This window comes from Eurosta solidaginis, chromosome 1, assembly GCF_040869045.1.
Source record: "Eurosta solidaginis isolate ZX-2024a chromosome 1, ASM4086904v1, whole genome shotgun sequence".
Lineage (NCBI taxonomy): Eukaryota > Metazoa > Arthropoda > Insecta > Diptera > Tephritidae > Eurosta > Eurosta solidaginis.
In genome coordinates this window covers 305997897-306016795 of record NC_090319.1, presented here as the reverse complement: position 1 = coordinate 306016795, position 18899 = coordinate 305997897, and the positions used below count along the sequence as shown (strand labels likewise).

At 36.6% G+C, this 18899-nt stretch overlaps 3 protein-coding genes across 3 annotated transcripts in view; 2 read left to right on the top strand and 1 right to left on the bottom strand.

Moving 5' to 3' along the window:
• Positions 1 to 412: 412 nt before the first annotated feature.
• On the top strand, positions 413 to 1599 carry LOC137237591 (ADP-ribosylation factor-like protein 6-interacting protein 4). Its single transcript, XM_067761389.1, has 2 exons — positions 413 to 1019; positions 1106 to 1599. Exon 1 carries the CDS (start codon positions 446 to 448, stop codon positions 854 to 856), a length of 411 nt encoding a protein of 136 aa, XP_067617490.1. The 5' UTR covers positions 413 to 445; the 3' UTR covers positions 857 to 1019; positions 1106 to 1599.
• LOC137237588 (uncharacterized) lies at positions 1580 to 5101 on the bottom strand. Its single transcript, XM_067761382.1, has 4 exons — positions 3469 to 5101; positions 3286 to 3393; positions 2835 to 2942; positions 1580 to 1956 (listed from the first exon to the last, which is right to left on the bottom strand). Exons 1-4 carry the CDS (start codon positions 4909 to 4911, stop codon positions 1723 to 1725), a joined length of 1893 nt encoding a protein of 630 aa, XP_067617483.1. The 5' UTR covers positions 4912 to 5101; the 3' UTR covers positions 1580 to 1722.
• An 11803-nt stretch (positions 5102 to 16904) lies between these two features.
• The window catches only part of Root (ciliary rootlet coiled-coil, rootletin), a 132660-nt gene continuing 130665 nt past the window's right edge, over positions 16905 to 18899 (top strand). The window contains exon 1 of the mRNA XM_067761381.1: positions 16905 to 16921. The gene's annotated coding sequence lies outside the window, so the exon portion shown is untranslated. The remainder of the gene's footprint in view (positions 16922 to 18899) is intronic.

Below are 18899 nucleotides of genomic sequence, written 5' to 3'. Positions count from 1 at the left end.
GTAACGATAAACAGCTGATTACGTTAGGGATACGGATACAGCGATACGACATACGGCACCAATGACTCCAGCTTAAAAAGGTTACCGATAAAGCACCAATGTCTCCAGCTTTAAGTTGGAATGTTACTAAATTTGGAAATTTAAACGCTTATATTTCACAAACTAGGAGTTTCCTAGAGCTGCGGATTCCATTTTGGTGATTTTTAAGACCCCCTCTTCCCCTAAAAATCAACAAAAGTTTGAAAATCGGGGCACCTTATATAAAATCCAACCCCTATTACATGCAAAATTAATTGTCTGGCTCAGGATCTTTGCGACGGGATGATGGCTAATCTCAAATCATGAATAGCTATCACTATTGGCGATTTTTCAATCGTGGCGATGCAATCACCGATAGTGAAATATCGTTCATCACTAATAAATATACCAAAGCAGAGTTTACAAAATGGGCAAAGGTAGGAGCCGTGAGAAAAAATCTAAAAAACATAAAAATAAGCATAAAAAAAGTAAAAGCAAACACAAGAAACATGGAGTAGAATCAGCGAAAAAAGTTAAAACCAATAATTTAGCGAAAAAAGTTATCAATGATGAAAGTGGTTTCGAAATACCAATAGAACTGATGAACACCAAATCACATACACCTGTCACCCCAGAGGAGTACCACCAACGTCAAAACCAAATGAGACGTGTTGTTGATTCTAGTACAGGACGCGTACGCCTCATCAGAGGTGATGGTGAGGTAATGGAAGAAATCGTAACCAAAGAGCAGCATACAAAAATTAACAATTTAGCAACAAAAACAGACGGAGAAATTTTTCAAAAAAATACAGTTGGGATTATCAAAAAGGCAAATTGAGAAATAATAGCACAGTACGACAAAATTAGAACTTAGTAATAGGTAACCCTAGCATTCTTCATAAAGATTATTTCCGCTAAGCGTACTTGTAGTCCAGCACGTCTGAGGTACTTTTTATTTGCACTTAATGAATGGGGATCCTTGGACAAGTTGGAATAAATTCGTAAGTTTTAACTTTGATGCCCTATACCATATTGCTTCCTATACAAAATTTAGCATTTACTACATATTGACACTTCAATTCTCCAGGTTTAAACGCCAAAATGCTAGTAAATCTTCAGCAATATGATGCATTAACATGGTGCAATTTCCTAATGACTCCATCAAAAATTTTGGAATTTCAAAGTGTAAAGTATGAAATGGTATTTATTTTACAAGGATCAATATTCCTTAGAAACCAAAGCTTGGCATTTTCCGGATTTTGCGCACATGGTGGGAGGACGCAGCAAATTAAATGGGGTTACACTGAAAAGACAGTCCTTGGTCGGGAAAAATGCCGAGTCGCTCGGGTACATAGAACCGACTGCCTTGGGAAGCGACGCACATGGTCGAGATACGTCTCGTCACCAGTTTAAGTTTTAAATGCAAACAAAAAGTAAACTAGACAAGCTTTACTATATGCTTGTTCAGAAAAATGTGTCCGTGCGATGACACCTTTCAGAAAAGTACGGTTACTTGTTGCAGAATTTCTTTTGTACAATACATATATCTAAAAAATAAATTAACATATGTACTATAGTATATATTTTAATATGTTTTTACTTTTTACTTGTACATATATAGGTACATATCTTTTTTTCTACAATATATTACATATAGTATTTCTATTATATGTACATCTACATCTAGTCGAATAAATGTACTAGTTAATAAAGCTGATAAAAAAATGTTGTGGAACCATCATGCCAAGCAAGGTTATCTCCAACTTTGGCACGACACATTGGGCATGTTTGCTCCCGCTTAAACCAAGTGGTTACACAATTATCACAGAAGATGTGTCCACATTCCAATACCACTGGTGAGGCATACGAATCCTGACAAATGGCGCAAAGCTCGTCGGCTGCATCAAAATCATTTTGCACTGGTTTTTTTGATTTATCCTAGTTGGTATAAGAACGTTCATATCAATCTTGTAATTAAAAACAGTATTCCAAGATCATGTATATTAAACTGGGTCAGTCCCCATACGTAGTTAAAATGTTGTAAGCGACCGCCTCTAAATATTCGACTTTAAGAATAGCTATGTGATTGTTTTAGGTTTGACAAGCTCAAGATTTAATTCTTTATGCAATTTTGAGATGAGGATTATACAACTATGTTAGCAAACAAAACTATGAAAATATCCGCAGCGCTCGAATCGTTAGACGGAAACATACCTAAATCAATTGTAAAAACTAAAATCTAATAAATCTTAAAATAAATAAAATAAATGTAAGGCGCGATAACCTCCGAATAGATCTTCTCTTCCAATTTGCGTCGTGCTCCTCTTGATTTTTCCCCTACAAATTGGCCGGACGGGACCTACATGTTTTATGCCGACCCCGAACGGCATCTGCAAGGCAGATGAGTTTTCACTGAGAGCTTTTCATGGCAGAAATACAATCGGAGCGCTTGCCAGACTCTGCCGAGGGGCGACCCCGCTTAGAAAAATTTTCTTCTAATTGAAAAATCTTATTTCTAAAATTTTGATGTTGCTTTGCCCGGGAGTTGAACCCAGGGCATACGGTGTGATAGGCGGAGCACGCTACCATCACGCCACGGCGGCCGCCAAAATAATAAATCTTAGCAACAATTAAAAAGAAGTATTTGCAAAGATCAGCATAAACTTCAAGTTGGTTTACAAGCAAATTACAAAATAAACTCTTGACTATTTCGTATGACCTGGCTACCGCGCTATACGATTCTAATGTAGCGACTGTCTTCTGCAACTTTTTTTCTACTTAGTAGTCTAATTCATACTTCGTTTTGATTTTCTTACCACATCCTTTAATAAATTGAAAAATGATTTCTTGAGGGTTTTGCCACGATCTGCCAATTCACATCCTTTGAGCACTATGTAAGCTGAAGAAAACATTACACCTGAAATCTGGATTAAGTTCATTAATTGAATACCTTTTACTGTAAGATTATTAATTAGTTACAGATAAAGTTTTACTGATATTCTTTTCATATCAGAAATGCACTGGCTTGCCAAACCAGTGACGAGGGGCGACCCCATAGAAAAACTTACAGATTTTTTGATATTAATTGTATCTCGATGAAATACCTTTATATCGTAGCGCATATACATAAAGAAAATCTTGCATCAAAGTCTTAAACAGCTGTGAAGAAATGAAGAACATTTCAACCACACTGAACCGCTGAAAGTGACTTGACTGCAGTTTTGTTTAAATTTGTTCTACTATGTGCGGATATAAAAATATACTTACTGCATGTAAACCAGAATAAGATTCGAAGAGAAATAACAACCACTGACGTATGGGAACCAGCGAACGATAAAATTGCGAGAAGAATTCTACGAACACATACAGCCGAGTCTAAAACGAAGCACAGTAGAAGAGACAAAGATCACTGTTAACACAACAAGACTTAATGCTCGTAGATACGCTTACCCTTGACTTGTGACGTATGCTCCGCAATGGTATCAAAGTGATAATCAATTTAATTGAAATAGTAATCAATTTAAGTATAAGATCATTAACGGCTATGTAGTACAGTAGCGCAACTAACGATATAACTTTCGGTATAAAAATTGTAGTTGTTGCCGGTGTTGTAGCACTCCGCTCCATTGTTGTTTGTGCCGTGGACGAAAATTTATTTAGAGTAGTCCCTGGATTGTTGCTGTAATCTTGAGGAAAATTGAAAGTAATTTGGTGGGCAATATTGCGTTCTTCTACGGCTGGTGGTATAAGTAAACCAAATGGATCAGGTGGTGTTGTAGCAATTAACAAACGAAGAGTAATGGTAGCCATAACAGTTGCGAGATCGCGCATTAATATAGAATTTTTTTTTTCATCAATTTTTGCTACTTGAGCTTGTAATGATTTGTTAACATAATACATAACAAATTGTAGTAGTATTATATCCAATAATCCAGAAAAATGATCATAAATAAATTTCAATAGCAATATACAAGCAAAAGGTATATAATGAAGGCATTGTCGGAGAGTACTAATAAATATATCTGGAACATTATTATACAAATCATTTGTCGTTGGTGCGTTCATCTCTGTGTTACTGTTTCTTGTTGCATTTGTTATATCACTTGATGTGACCCTGTCATCAGCCATGGATGAGGCGCGTTCAACCAGTGATCTTTGTATTCCACCTTCCTCTAAAAGTCGCAGTCTACTTGTAACCGTCTGTTGTAATATATTTGCAGCAGTTGATGGCGTACGACTGCCATCAAAATATGATGCTAAATTATGAGTTTGATTTTCGCTTGCTACCGAACTGGCCGCCGTTCTGGCAGTACACATTCCAGCTGGCATCGTTATGCTCGCTGAATTATCAGAGACATGTTCCATTAATGGAACCATAACTTGATTACTGCTGCCATTGCTTTCATTGGAATGTTGTGAGGCTAACGCAATATGATTTTCCGGTAAGAGGACTCTATTTAAAATATTTCCACGCAGTGGAACACTAGGCAAGTAGCGTAAACGTCGGCTGTTATCGGTGCTTGTTGTTGTATAGTTTGTTGTCTGTTGATTTCCGGATACAGCAATAATGTTACTCAATCCACCTCTTGTTACTTCTACTACTTGTTGTCGCAAATATCGAGCATATTGCTCCATTATATTCTCTCTGTTACTTTGCGTTTCAGAATTTAAATTATTTAAGTTATGCTCAGTGGTATTTTCATCAATGGTGATGCTTGTTGTTGGGATATCTAATAGTTGTACCAATGGTGTGTATTGTGCCTGTTGGTGCTGCTGCAAGCCATGAACTTGGTTAGAGTTAATGGTTAAGTTGGTTCCAAATTCACTTGTTTCCAATCTTGAGGATCCAGCACTTGATTGGGTGTTACCATTCAAATTGTTATTGTTATTCATTGCGCAAATCAATTGCTGATAATATCCGTTTTTATGTTCAACATTAGTTTTATCCTTAATCGCATAACGATGCAGAAATTTAATACAACTTTTCCCTGGTTATCATTGATAGCAAAAATGTTAAAGATGACAAAAATGTTTAAAACGGGTTGATTAAGTGTGTTTGTTTTGCCATCAGTTGATGATTCCTGTCGAGTAGAGATATACGCCGCCGCCGATTTTTGTCGTTATTCGCACGCCGCCGCCTAATGTCAAAAAAATCGGCGCAGCGGTCGCGGCATCCGGCGCGCGCGTTACTATATTTTCTACTCGTTTAAGACTGTTCAGACTATTTATTGTTCATGTCGAAAATAAACTTTGCATCATCCAATTCACCAAGTTATTAAAACAAAACACTAAAATAAAAGTTATATAATAAATTTATATGTTCACTTTGCATATTTTGTTTTTCAAAGCAAAGTAATTGACAATAAACAAATCCAGTATTATCAGTGATTTGCAACAGATGGCGCAACACTGAATAAATATAGTTGGTAAGAAGGAATAAAAGTAGCAATTTGTCAGTCGAACAAACCATCGCTGGATAGCTAAATGGTTAGCGCTGCGTGGCAAAAGCGTACTGATGATGAAGGTTTAGCACCCTTCGAAATGGATCTATCTGCGCAGCTTTGGCAGGTTGTCTGAAAAAATTTCTACTTACTATTCCAAAAACAAAATACAATTTTTCAAATTTAGAAATATTAAAAAAATAACAACAATTATCATTAGAAAAAAATTCATCCTTATCGCGAGTTTTTTTTTCGCCCGAAAATATTCAGTTTTTGTTCACCCTATCGCAGAGGATGCCAAAAGAATTGTTCGTGTTCGAAAAAGATTTCACCTTATCGGCTGGCTAACTGCTTTGTATGTAGTCATGAGCGTTTCTTTATCTTTTCCCCAAGTACTGCCAGCGAGGGATTTGAGGATTTTGTTACGGCTCTGAATTCTCGGAACAATTGCGGCTGCGTGCTCACCAAAATGTAGATCCTGATCAAACGTCACACCCAAGATTTGGGTAGCGTAGTGCCATCGACGTGGATGTTCAAAATGGTCGACATTTGGGGCGTCCATGTTGTAAATAAGGTCGCGGAAGATTTAGTCGGTGATAATGCCAGGTTTCGCGAGGCGAAAAAACTGGAGAGATCAGAGAGGTAGCCGTCGCGACGTATCAGTCGGCCAAGTTATCCATTGTGGACAAAGCAACGGTTCCAAAATGTTGAGCACCTTGCTGAAACAAGATTGGCTAAGACCAACTCCTTGGCCTTTTCCAACGTCTTTCCCTATGCGAAAAAACGAAGACATGTACTTAACTTTACAATTGGTGGAACTCCAAATTTGTGCTTCAATGGGGGCAAGGAGTTGGTAAGATATCTAGCAAATATTAGAATGTCGTCTTGTTTACCCTGTAATATTGGAGAAAGCTAATTGAAAAAAATATAACTTGTTATTCAAAAGTGCTGAAAATTTTTAGCTTACAGTGAATCACTTAGCTTCAAAAGTTAGAACTGTCCCTCCGAATCACTTTTACATTTATATTCTCCTCGCGCTCAATCAATACCAACCTAAGTGCATTACTAAACATTATTGTATACATTTTTTATTTCTATTTTTGTTGTATTTTAAGGAAATACATGCTTGTTTACAAAATTTACACAATTGCAAGTAAATTATTTGTTAACTCCTAGTTCACAATAGAGCATCAGCTGTTTCGAAGTGAACTTTTGTTCGCCCGAAATTGCCGATAGGCGGAAAAAGTTCACCCGAACAAAAAAAGTGTAGGCGAACACTTTTCCGCGTGAACTTCGCGATTGGGGTGATTATTGTTCTGGCTTTGAGCTCGAATCGAACCTTGAATTATTATTATTTTTTTCAAAAATTAATAATGAACAATGAATTCTAAAAAAATGACTCACGGCGAATATGTTTTCAAATTGTCCTCAAGTTAAAAAAGCAAAATACCCAAAAAAGGTGCCGATTTTTAAAAAAATTGGCTGAAAGAATAAGCGAAATCAGTGAAGCAAAATCCTTTAGTAGGTTCTAGGGGCATAAACACTCCTTTGAAATGATTCTTACCTCATACTTAAGTCGAGGATATATGTAGGTATGAGAAGCGTTTGAAAAATCACTGGGGCTTACATTCATACATCTGTTGTTTATTAGTGAAACTATAAAATAGTGTCTAAAATGTAAATTTTGATTTTCACACTTCATCTTTCAACACCCAAATCTCTCGGTTTAACATTTCCTAAAGTTGGCGGCCCTATCCAAAACTAGTCCCTTGGATTGAGTCACATTGATTATAGCCTATCAACCATGTTTAAATATGACTTACACGTTCTGACTCCTTTTACAAATGTGAATACGTAGGCACATATATTTACCAGGTGAGGCTTTGTCCTTCACAGGCATACTCGAAAGTGGTGAAGCAAAAGCTTTCCTAAGACAGTCGAACTAATGGCCGTGTGTGCTACTACCCTAACGTAGTTGACAGTCGAACTAGTCTGAAAACTGAAGCTATGCGGTTATCCGTAATGAGCTCTTATATCATAAGGCCGGAAAACAGCAGTTAACATCTTTCAACTTAAAATTGGTCTACTTTCATTCTAAAATATCGTTTTGGTTTAACGAAGACTATTGAAATCAATGTTGTGAACAAAAACGTCTGCAAACTTGGTCTACATTTTAAAAACTTTATCCAAGGTCCTTGTAAATTTTTAATTATGTAGATGCGCCGTGGATTATACGATTTTCACCCATAAGTTACGCAATGACATCTGCTTAGACTGCTTATGACTCCGAGGGCGGCATCCTTGGTAATAGTAACTCCCTAACGTTTCAAGGTGTTTCTCTGATGTAGCCCGGCAGCATAGCGCGGCAAAAACATCCGTTAGAAAGTCTTCGGAGCTACACCTAGAGCTTCTAGGAAAGTGACGTCGACGAAGGTATGAGTTCGAAGTCGCAGTCCTATAGCTTCTGTGCTGGCATATGGTGTGAGGGTTAGGAGGCGTGGTAGCGACTGGTGGTCGGGATTGCTACTGTTCGCACATCGGGAATTGTAGCTCTTAAAAACAGCCGAAAAAACTGGAGGCGCCCTGTGCCAAGAGTCATGAGTATTAGACCATTACTAGCAACAGTAAGTCGCCTTTGTGCGTGACCGCCAATGAGCCACATATGATTTAAAGAAATTGTGTTCGCGACGATTATTAGGAGTTAACCCCAGGTGAAACTACGCTTTGCACGAGATATACAAACAAAAATGTGACCATTTTATGTATCACTATTTCTTTTCAGCAGATGCAGCAGTACCAATTCCAAATACCGGGGTTAGGTTCGGAGCCTCTCTGGAGTAAATGAACGAGGGACAATCCCTCCGCAAAGGGCTACTCCTGAAAATTTTTGAGCAATCTGCAAGCTTTTGAGGGAAAACCGGATCTTTCCGAAATGGCCAAAACGTTGATTTCCTTAAATACATACAAACAAAACCTTTCCTAAATATTATTGTTTTAAATAGAAAAATCGAGCTTTTTAAAGTAAGAACACCGGCGTACGTCGGCGCGCCGCCCACACCGTCGCCGGTATATAATAGAACCGCTGCCGCCAATAAAGTGATCGGCGTAAACCTCTACTGTCGAATTATCGATTCGTTGTTTTTAACGATCTACAGCTAATATAGGTTCAAAAACGTCGGGAGGTGTCAAAAATAGCGTATCGATCTCGTTATGAATAATTCAGGTTGTACACACATAGATACACTTATCCAGAGAGGTGTTCTGCGCGGATATAGTTTTGATTCCTAAACCGGAGTTTTGCAGGCATTTGAAGCTTATTTCACAGAAAGCCGCCAATGCAGAATGCACAAAAATTCTATACATCCCACCATGGCTCAATTATATGGTTGGCTCGTCTCATCAGCTGATTTTATTTTTATCAGTGCATGGTCGATGGGATTGTCAAAAGGAGATGGCAAACTCAAAATGAAACCAACACATGGACAACATTTTCTTACCCCACACAAAAACTGCTGTTTTATGTTTTCATTTCATTCCATTCGCCTAATACCAATACACAGATTTTGACAATTTGAACAGACATAATTTGTTGCCTTACAGATGAGCCAACCATATAGTTGAACCATGCATCCCACTCTCCCTCCCATGCTACAAATTTCGAGTAGAGCGATCGTTGTGTAACTGCAAAATACTGAAACATGTGCCTCACTCTTGGAAAACTTTTCGCAACCCCAGCAAAGGCCGAGAAAATCGGTCATATGTATATATCCCAACGACTACAGGCCCATTAGCTTGAGAGGCTGATAGATGTGTATATAAAGTTCAACATGGATGGAAAACCTTTCTTTACAGCACAACATGCATTATGCACGACCGCATGAGGTGGTTATAAACGCCTTGTCAAAACTTTTTTTAAACACCTCTGGCTAACACTGGAAACGTTTAGACAAACATGAAATACTCCCAGGCGTATCATCAAACCTGACCGAATCGGTCTGACTTTCTCTTTTTTTTCACCTGCCTCTCCTCTGTCCAACCCTCTCCGTCTCTTTCCCCTCTGCATTTTTTAGTTAAACTTAATCGGTTCATTCAATTTCCATATCCTTTTAATTTTTCTGTAAATCTTCCCGCCTTTCCTCTTACTCTTTCCGGTCGTGCTTCCATAAGAGTTGGCGCAAGGGTGCTCAAATGGCGGACGAGGCGATACATGTGCACACAGATGGTTCCAAAGTAGTGGAAGGAGTAGGGTCTGCGGTATACTGTGCTGATCCGGAAATAAACAGATTCTACAGGCTGCCGGATTACTGTAGCGTTTTCCAAGCGGAAATAGTAGCCGTAACCAAAGCAGTAGAAACCCTGGAAGAGAATAGCTTAAGCTGCAACCGTATTAGCTTTTATATTGACAGTCAAGCAGCAATTAAGGCAATAATCTCGCATAGCACAACATCTTAATGCGTGTTAGAGTGTAAGCAGTCTCTAGAGAGAATCGGGACAGGGAGAAGCATACATCTCTATTGGGTCCCAGGGCATATGGGAATAGATGGGAATGAAAAACCGGACGAACTAGCTAAAAAGGGCGCATCGCTTGAAGCTTGCTCCGTAGAGGTCCCAATTAGACTGGGCGAGATTAAGCGAAGGCGAGATGTGCACATGATCGACCAAGCGGGAAAGGCGTGGGTTCATGCGCGGGGCTGTAAAGTGTCGAAGATTATGTATAGGTCTTACAACCTTCGACTAAATAAGTTACTTCTATCATTAAAAAGGGAGAACTGTAGACTCATGATGGATATTCTGACTGGAAATTGCGTTCTGGCGTCACATGCCTTTAAATTAGGCTTGGTCAGTGATAGAAGATGTAGGAAGTGCGGGTTGGAGGAGGAAACGATTGAGCACGTTCTGTGCTCCTACCCTGCTCTTGCCAGGCTGACACTCCAGCTATTAGGAGTGATAGAGCTGTCAGATCTAGAAGCAGCAAGTGGTTTAAGTCCCTGGAGGATTCTAGTATTTTCCAAGAGGACGGAGTTATTTTAAAACATAGGTCCTGGTTTTTGATAGGGTTTTTCAGTTTGGTCGTTAAAACAAACTTCTGGTAACACTACGGACTCATTCAGTCTATATGAGGTCCTCATGGACCGGCCAGTTCAACTTAACCTAACCTCACTCTTATTCTTACTCTCCATATTTCTCTTGTTCTCTTTACTTCTCCGACTTGCCACCAACTTCCTCCACATTTTCTCTTCTATTTGCCTTCATGTACCAGTATATTGAGTTTGGCTTTTTTCTGCACATTACATTACGAAGGTAGTAAAAAATCTGTAAAATAGTAAGAAAAATCGTCTGCCTACCTAGTTTAAAATTCATGGCCGGATTATGAGGACCGAATATTTTGTGGTGGCATAGACTTAAAAAAAAGGACGTGTGGCACTCTGGGACTGCCGCGGTAAAGCTATTGCATATTATCAACTTATGCAATTATAGTATTTATGCAACATTTTGTTTTCTTTGATATTAATTCAAGTTTTGTCTTTAATATTAATTCAAGTTACACTTTTTAAGCGTGGTGACCGATAAGAAAACAAATTTTTTACTTTTATTGAATAAATGAGAAGTTAATATTGGTTAAAAAATTTTTATTATTATCTTACAAGATATGTACAAACATAGGTTATTCAGGAATATTTATAATTGAAATTATAGGTTTATGGTAACTGAAATAGGAAACATACGTTTGAGACTTGATATCCTCTAAATATCTTGAAAATACCGCGTCCCATATTTTGTTGTGGATTCTTTTGGAACATTATTTATTTTCAAATTGAATTTTTCAAAAAGAAAACTTGTCAACCGCTCTGATTTTTTATCAGCGAAATAAAGTTAACTATCTTTCACTTTTTAAAGTTTAACTTTAACTTTATTTTTAACTTTAACTTTCACTTTAACTTTATTATAGAGATCCAATTTTATGTATTTGGCCTTTCAGTTTAACTTTAACATTCACTTTAACTTTAACTTTCACTTTAAATTTAACTTTAACTTTAACTTTTTTTTAATTTTAACTTTCACTTTAACTTTAACTTTAACCTTAACTTTAACTTTAACACTAACTTTAACTTTATTTTTAACTTTAACTTTATTATAGAGATCGACTTTTATGTATTTGGCCTGTTGCTAACACCGAACTTTTTTCGAACCTTTTCGAACCTTTTTTGACAAATATCCGTTACGGTTTTTTTTGATTTAGTCGCCAAGCCCGCGATAAAATCTATGCAATAGCTTAAAAATATTATAAAACCGTTTTGATTTCTTTAAAAAGGCGCAAAGAAGATTCCAAAAAAGAAAATATTGCGAAAGATGTAAGTACTGTATGTTAAAACATGCAAAGCTGCATCCCTTCTAAAGGGCCCATTACTGATACTTAGCATAGACTTGACTTGACTTGGCGTAAACTTGGCAACTTATCCACGATTATACTCCACTTAGCGCATACAATCTGACAATCAATAAATGTTAATTTGTATGACAAAATGTCAAAATGAAATGGAAACAAACAAATGGCATCTCAAAATGTAAACGTCACTTAGAACTTACATAGAAAATCAAAATTCAACAGACTTCTAAGTCAAGTTAGGTGTTGCCAAGTTTTGAGTAATCAGTAGCATGCAATGTTCATTTAACAGAACTGTAAGTGACAGTTCTCAAGTCAAGTCAAGTATATACTAAGTATGAGTAATGGGCCCTTAAGTTTTGAGTAATCAGTAACATGCAATGTTCATTTAACAGAACTGTACTTTGCCTTTATTTGCTGCTTCATTTCGCTCATATCAACTTTAACACGTACATTGTTCCCATGTTGTTGTAATGATAAGTACACTCCCCGAAGACCTTGGGGAGTGTTATCGATGTCGATGGTCCTTTGCCGGATCCAGATCCGGCACGTTCCGGTAAAAAGTACCATTAAGGTACTAGCCCGACCATCTTGGAAACGATATAGTGTGACCACATGGAACCTTCTTCGCCATTCCACCCTCCCATACCCTGGGTCCATGAGGAAATATAGCCTCGGCTGTTAAAGAAACAAGATACGCACCGTCCCAACAAACATTTAGGTTAGAAAACGATTAGAAGACGAATCGAATTCTAATGTATTTCTCTAAGGTAGAAGGTTAGAGAACGATTTGCGAAACTCTCGCGAATCATAGCATTCTCGACAAAAAGGGGACTTCGTTCTCGATATCGGGAAAAGGGTTAGAATTCCAATCGAATTCTAACGTCAAATTCTAATGAGTTTCTAATGAGAATTTTGAAGTGATGCGCAATTAAGTTCAATTATTTAAAATCAGCGAAATTTTTATTGTTTCATTATATCAAATACGTTTATTTGGTTGTAATCTTATGTATTAAGAATAACATATTTCAAAGGCTTTTTCTATTATAATAAATTAAAAACGTACTTAAAGATTGAGCTCAGCGTTGGTTTGAGGTACGGATGAGGAAGCGTTTTTTTCATGCCATTCAAATAGCACTTCAATAATCTGCTCGCTTTCCTTTTTTAACCTTTTTTGATTCATTTACTAGTATTTATCATTATAAATAAAATAACTTATTTCGCAACTTGTAATATTTCCACTATTTTTATTTTGTTTGTATGACACTAAGAATGAGTGATCAAGTCGTGCAAATAATCGATAACTGTGACAATAATCATAACATCGCATTTCTAGTGTTATTCGAATCGTTTCACAGTCGAATTCTAACCTAGTTCTCTAACCTAGTTTTCGATTCGAATTGCATTAGATAACTACATTAGAATTCTAATGTAAAATTACAATATTTCTCTAACGTTAGAAACTGTGTTTGCTGGGATAGTGCGCTGGCAACCCCTTGAAAGGGTTAAGATACACAACCCCTTGAATAAATTTGGTATTTTAGTCGACACTTACGACAGGCATACCTGCCGTGGGTATATTCTAAGCCCCTAAACCGCTTGGGGTTACATTGTTGCCATCTTACGCTACAGTGTAGTGAATACATTCATTTCAGGTAGGACAAAGAAAAAAGATCGTCCGAAATTGACAAATCCTAATGATAATTAACATTTTCATACAGAGAGGGTGGTGAATTAAAAACGACTAATTTCGGGAGAAAACAAACATACCCGTGCGTGCTCTCATATATATTAAAGATACATTTAAGGACAAACATCACGAACATTAAACGATATGAAAGCTTAAATATAATACTTACTTACCAAAATTGATGGCTTTTTGTTCGACCTTGGTATTTAATAATAAAAATAAGTGACCCTAACGGCTTCTCATTAATGGTTTGCAAAACTTTTAAATGTTCTTCTACTTAATGTGGGCGGGGGCACGCCCATTTTCCAAAATTTACTAAATAACAACATTTTTTTTAAGCTGTTTGTTCAAAAGCCATGTTTATTCCAAATTTCGTTAGTATTGGTCTATTAATGGCATTAATTAATAGTATTATAGAGAAATTATCTGAGAAAGGGCGTGTCCACGCCCCTATTTCAAATTGTTGTTCTTTGCTACACTATACCACCACAGAGGTGGTATAATGGTGGTCAGTATAACCTAGTTAAATACCGTAAAGATAATGGCCCGTAATCATAATCGCTGACTAAAATACTGCTTAGTTAAAATCTTGCCTAAATTAAAAATGTGATTTAAAATGTTGATCTGTCATAGATATATTAAACACAGTTTTCAGCTAAAATAAGCATGGGTATCCGAATGAAAAAAGGCATTGATTGGCGCTATGTAGAAATTTTTTAGAAGTTTTAAAAGTTCACCCTGTTCCTTACAACCGTGGTTACTTGACTCCACATATAAAAAATGGTAATTTTTACTTGACAAAAACTCTTAAAATACCACAAAAATTGTCAAAGGAGTACCTGAAAACGCGTTTTGATCATAATCCGGTGGCGGATAATTATTATTCAATTCTATTTAAAAGTAATTAGCAAACGCTTTGTAAAAATTCGCTGGTTTTTATCAGCCGTCAATTTAAAATTGAGTGCACAATCTAATAATTGAACGTGAACATACTTATTTAAAGAAAATTTGGTAATTATGCAGTTTAGGGGCCCCACCCTAAAATTGGGCCTTTTTTTTGAGAGAGGTATCAAAAGACGCGTATTCACGTCTAGATCAAGAATCCGAAAGCGGAAGTTAACTTTTTTACCCGTTCAAAAGATATTAACGAAAAACCGAAAAAAGACCCGCGGGTACTTCCGAAACCTGGGGTGGGGTCCATAGTATTTTTGCGCAGAACACCTTTTTGCGTTGGCGGCCTTCGGGCGCGCTTATAAAAAATAACCCTGGGCTACGCCATGCCAAGTCCGGGTGTGTGGTATAACCGTGGTTACCGCCACGGTGATGCAAATTTTTTTTGTGGGCACAAACACAACAACAACCACATGAAAATCGCCATCTTCAACTGCAATATCTCCGGACAGAGATACAATTTTTCTTTTCCGCCTTTCGGGTTATTGTTCTCGAGATTAATACTCGTCTTTTGATACCTCACTCGAAAATCTTGGCCCAACTTTAGGGTGGGGCCCCTAAACTGCACTACTACCGAAAATTTAATTAATTTCGTTCTTAAAAAATTATTTAAATCTCGCAACATAAACGAATAGGTAGTTAAAGCGGATTTGGGCTCCTTAAAGCAAAGGAAGCAACAAGGCGATTCACTCATACACTCGTATTCATGTTGAAACACAGTTGTGACGGCTAAATTGATGCAAACCTTAAATGTTAGGTGGCCCTAACCGTTAAAGCCGTTTAATTTAATAGACCCCAAACCGAATAGGGATAAGTCTAACCTCGATACTATATAAGTATGCAGGGCATTCAATGATAATCAGGTTAAATCAAATTTAGGTTTGTCTTCGCAAAGTCAGCATAAATAAAGGGAGTTTAGCATAGTTTTCCATAGGAAAGAAGTGACCAGAACGTTGAGCCATTGTACATGGACCTGCAAAATGTAAGTCCCTTTTACATTAGAAAATCATTGAACTCAAGTCGATCATGACATAGACTAAGAGGGCGATAAAGGAGGGAAGTAGTACAACAGCGCCCGTACCAAGCAGTTCATAAAATTTATTGTTGTATTCCGTGTTTTATTTCACGCTTTCTTTTAGGAGGAATTGGCAAATGTAAAGGGGAATAGAAGACACAAAAGGAAATGCCAGCAGAATTGAATTCAAGAATTCTGTAATGTAGTTCAATAATTATAAGTTGGAAATAAGAAATAGTTCTTTTATTAATAGATATTCACAAAAAACCGAATAATTACCCTCAAACGGCTGTGAAACTTGTATCAGCGCAAAACGCCTTTTTAGTTAATTTTTTTCTGTGTACAACAATATCACCAAAATTACACCAACCATTAAAGTCTTAAATTTTTGTTTTTGCAAAAATATCTTGACAGAGTAAAAGTATTAATTTGCCGCCTTCGGATTATTGATTCCGAAATGAAAACGCGTGTGGTAAATAATTCCTTCCATTGAATATTTATTTCTAAATTTAATGCCAAAATCAGTATAGGATGATACTTTTTCTTCAAAAGATACTAAAATATCAAAACTCACATATAACTACTAACTCATAATAACCACCAACTTAAAACCTATTTAAAAAAAATTAAAATCGAGCTCATGTCATTTTAAATTTAAAATAAATTTTTAGAGATAAAATAGTCTTTAAGTGGACTATAACAGACTCGAAATGATACTTAATTTAGATGTTTAAACCAATAAAACTATTTTATTTCGACTATGACTACGGGCCAATACATTTTTTGTTGCCATTAGACTTCGACAAAAATGGTCGTCAACCGATTATAATAGTACAGATAACCACCAGACCGAATTTCAACATGATATCTTGACTTTCTTTGATTTACGGCTGGCGAAAATTGTAACTTGAATTCTTTTCAATGTAGGCGGTGCCACACCCATTTAACCTATCTATCTCGATTCATTTAGGCAATTACGTACTACCGTTACGTAGAAGTACACGCTGGGTATACAAAAAATAAATAAATGCGATATACCCATGTAAATAATCCTTTGGCAATGGTGGTTCAGCGAACACGTGTAAAAGAATAGTAACAACAAACACATTAACGTGCTTAGAATTGCCATGGAAACGTTATAGCAATTGACAAACACAACAATAAATAACACTTGATATTTATGTAAAAAAAAAAAAAACTTTTGAAGTTTAGTTTCTAAAATCCTGTTCGTCTCATGGATAAGCTTTTTATCATATTTTAAACTGGAGTAATTAAAAGCCAAGCAGGCCAGCTAGAGCCCTAACTCTTAGTTTGCTGTGGTTGAAATAAAAAGAAACTTACTGCAACTTTTAAATTATATCCTCAATCAACTGTTATTACTTTGTAGTATGGTAAAAGCATTCCCGAATTGATGAGCATATGTAAGTGTAACCGCACAAACGTGTAAGTATGTATTAGGATAGCCAGTCTTTCTTTTCTTAACCCTCCGATTAGCGGTGAATAAATTCAACACATCTTAGCGTTGTCGTCTGGCCAGACGAAATATGACACTTTGAACTTTATCCACAAATATAATATCAACTGTTATTACTTTGTAGTATGGTAAAAGCATTCCCGAATTGATGAGCATATGTAAGTGTAACCGCACAAACGTGTAAGTATGTATTAGGATAGCCAGTCTTTCTTTTTTAACCCTCCGATTAGCGGTGAATAAATTCAACACATCTTAGCGTTATCGTCTGGCCAGACGAAATATGACAATTTGAACTCTATCCACAAATATTTAAACTTTGAAGAAATCTCGTCGCACACAGTGATTAAATAGAAGAATTTTTATTGATAAATTTTGAAATGAATACGAACTATGAGGTCTTATAATCTTAAAAATATGTTCGTCTAGCCAGACACAACGCTAAAATTTGACATAATCAACTTTGGTACAAAAAAAAAAAATAAAATAAAAAGAAAAAAAAAATACTGATTTCCGAATTATTATAAAGACCGCCTCTAAACTTAAAGTCACTAAAGCTTTTCATGATCGGGTGGGTAGGAGTAAAGTTATTCACGAAAATAAAGCCTTCTCGTCTGGCCAGACGCCACAATCTATCGGAGGGTTAAGTTACCCAAAAGTTTTGCAGAAATGAGTAATTGATTGATTTCAATAAAGTTTTAAATACAAGATTTCGCTTAATGTGAGCCTTATTAATACATGGAATCTACATTTTTGTCAAATTGGTTTTTGCGATAGTTATTTGAGAATTTGCTGAAAATTTCACACAAATGCCCCAGTTTGGGCGTCAAATGAAAATGAGAAAGCGTAATTTGCATTTGAGAATATTCAATTGTAAATGCGAAAGCGTCATATGGAACTGAGAATATATTGCTCATTTACTTCAATACTATCATAACACAAAAGATATGACTTTTGAGCTAATAACATATAAACGTATCCAATAACATGATCTATGTTGTATAAAAAAATCTTTGTGATCCGTTACAAATTTACCACGTGCTACACAAATGAAAATATGCCTTTATATGCGCAGCATATGGCAGTTAAAATCTTTGAATGGCTATCCTGGAAAATTGTTTTTTTTGAGTTATGAAGTAAATGAGTATATAAATAAAAAATAAATGTAAGGCGCGATAACCTCCGAAGAGATCTAAGGCCGAGCTTCTCTTCCAATTTGTGTCGTGCTCCTCTTGATTTTCCCTACAAATTGGCCGGACGGGACCTACATGTTTTAAGCCGACTCCGAACGGCATCTGCAAGGCAGATGAGTTTTCACTGAGAGCTTTTCATGGCAGAAATACACCCGGAGCGCTTGCCAAATACTGCCGAGGGGCGACCCCGCTTAGAAAAAATGTATTCTAATTGAAAAACCTTATTTCTAAATTTTTGATGTTGCTTTGCCCGGGGTGTGAACCCAGAGCATACGGTGTGGTAGGTGGAGCACGCTACCATCACACCACGGTGGCCAATGAGCGATATATAGACTAAATTGTAAACGAACACGGTTGCCACACCATGTTTTCATTTGGGATCAAAATTCATCGAAAAAAGGACCAAATTTTTGTTTTATTTGATTGTGATACAAGCAATTCACAAAAGTGTCGTTGTTATATAAAATTTCAGGATGTTTCCATGGTTTCCTACTTTTATGTATTATATTTTCAAATTTCTAAGATAAGTCTATGGCTTCACTAACTAAACGTATTGAACGCAGTTTTGCTGACAAAGCTCTTAGTTCCAGGATTATGTTGTTAATTGGAAAGAAATAAAATGTATAGCGCAGTTAGGTTTTAGTAAGAAAAGGCTCAAAAATTTGGGTTTTGGTATAGCCGGACTATGGGAAAACTCAGTAAATCATAAATGATGCTTACTTTTCCTCTGAACGT

Coding starts and splice junctions, on each gene's coding strand:
- LOC137237588 (XM_067761382.1), bottom strand. CDS start 4,911: ATGAATAACAATAACAATTTGAATGGTAACACCCAATCAAGTGCTGGA. Junction 3,394..3,468: donor GCATACGTCACAAGTCAAGG/GTAAGCGTATCT, acceptor GCTTCGTTTTAG/ACTCGGCTGTATGTGTTCGT. Junction 1,957..2,834: donor TCAATTTATTAAAGGATGTG/GTAAGAAAATCA, acceptor TATACCAACTAG/GATAAATCAAAAAAACCAGT.
- LOC137237591 (XM_067761389.1), top strand. CDS start 446: ATGGGCAAAGGTAGGAGCCGTGAGAAAAAATCTAAAAAACATAAAAAT.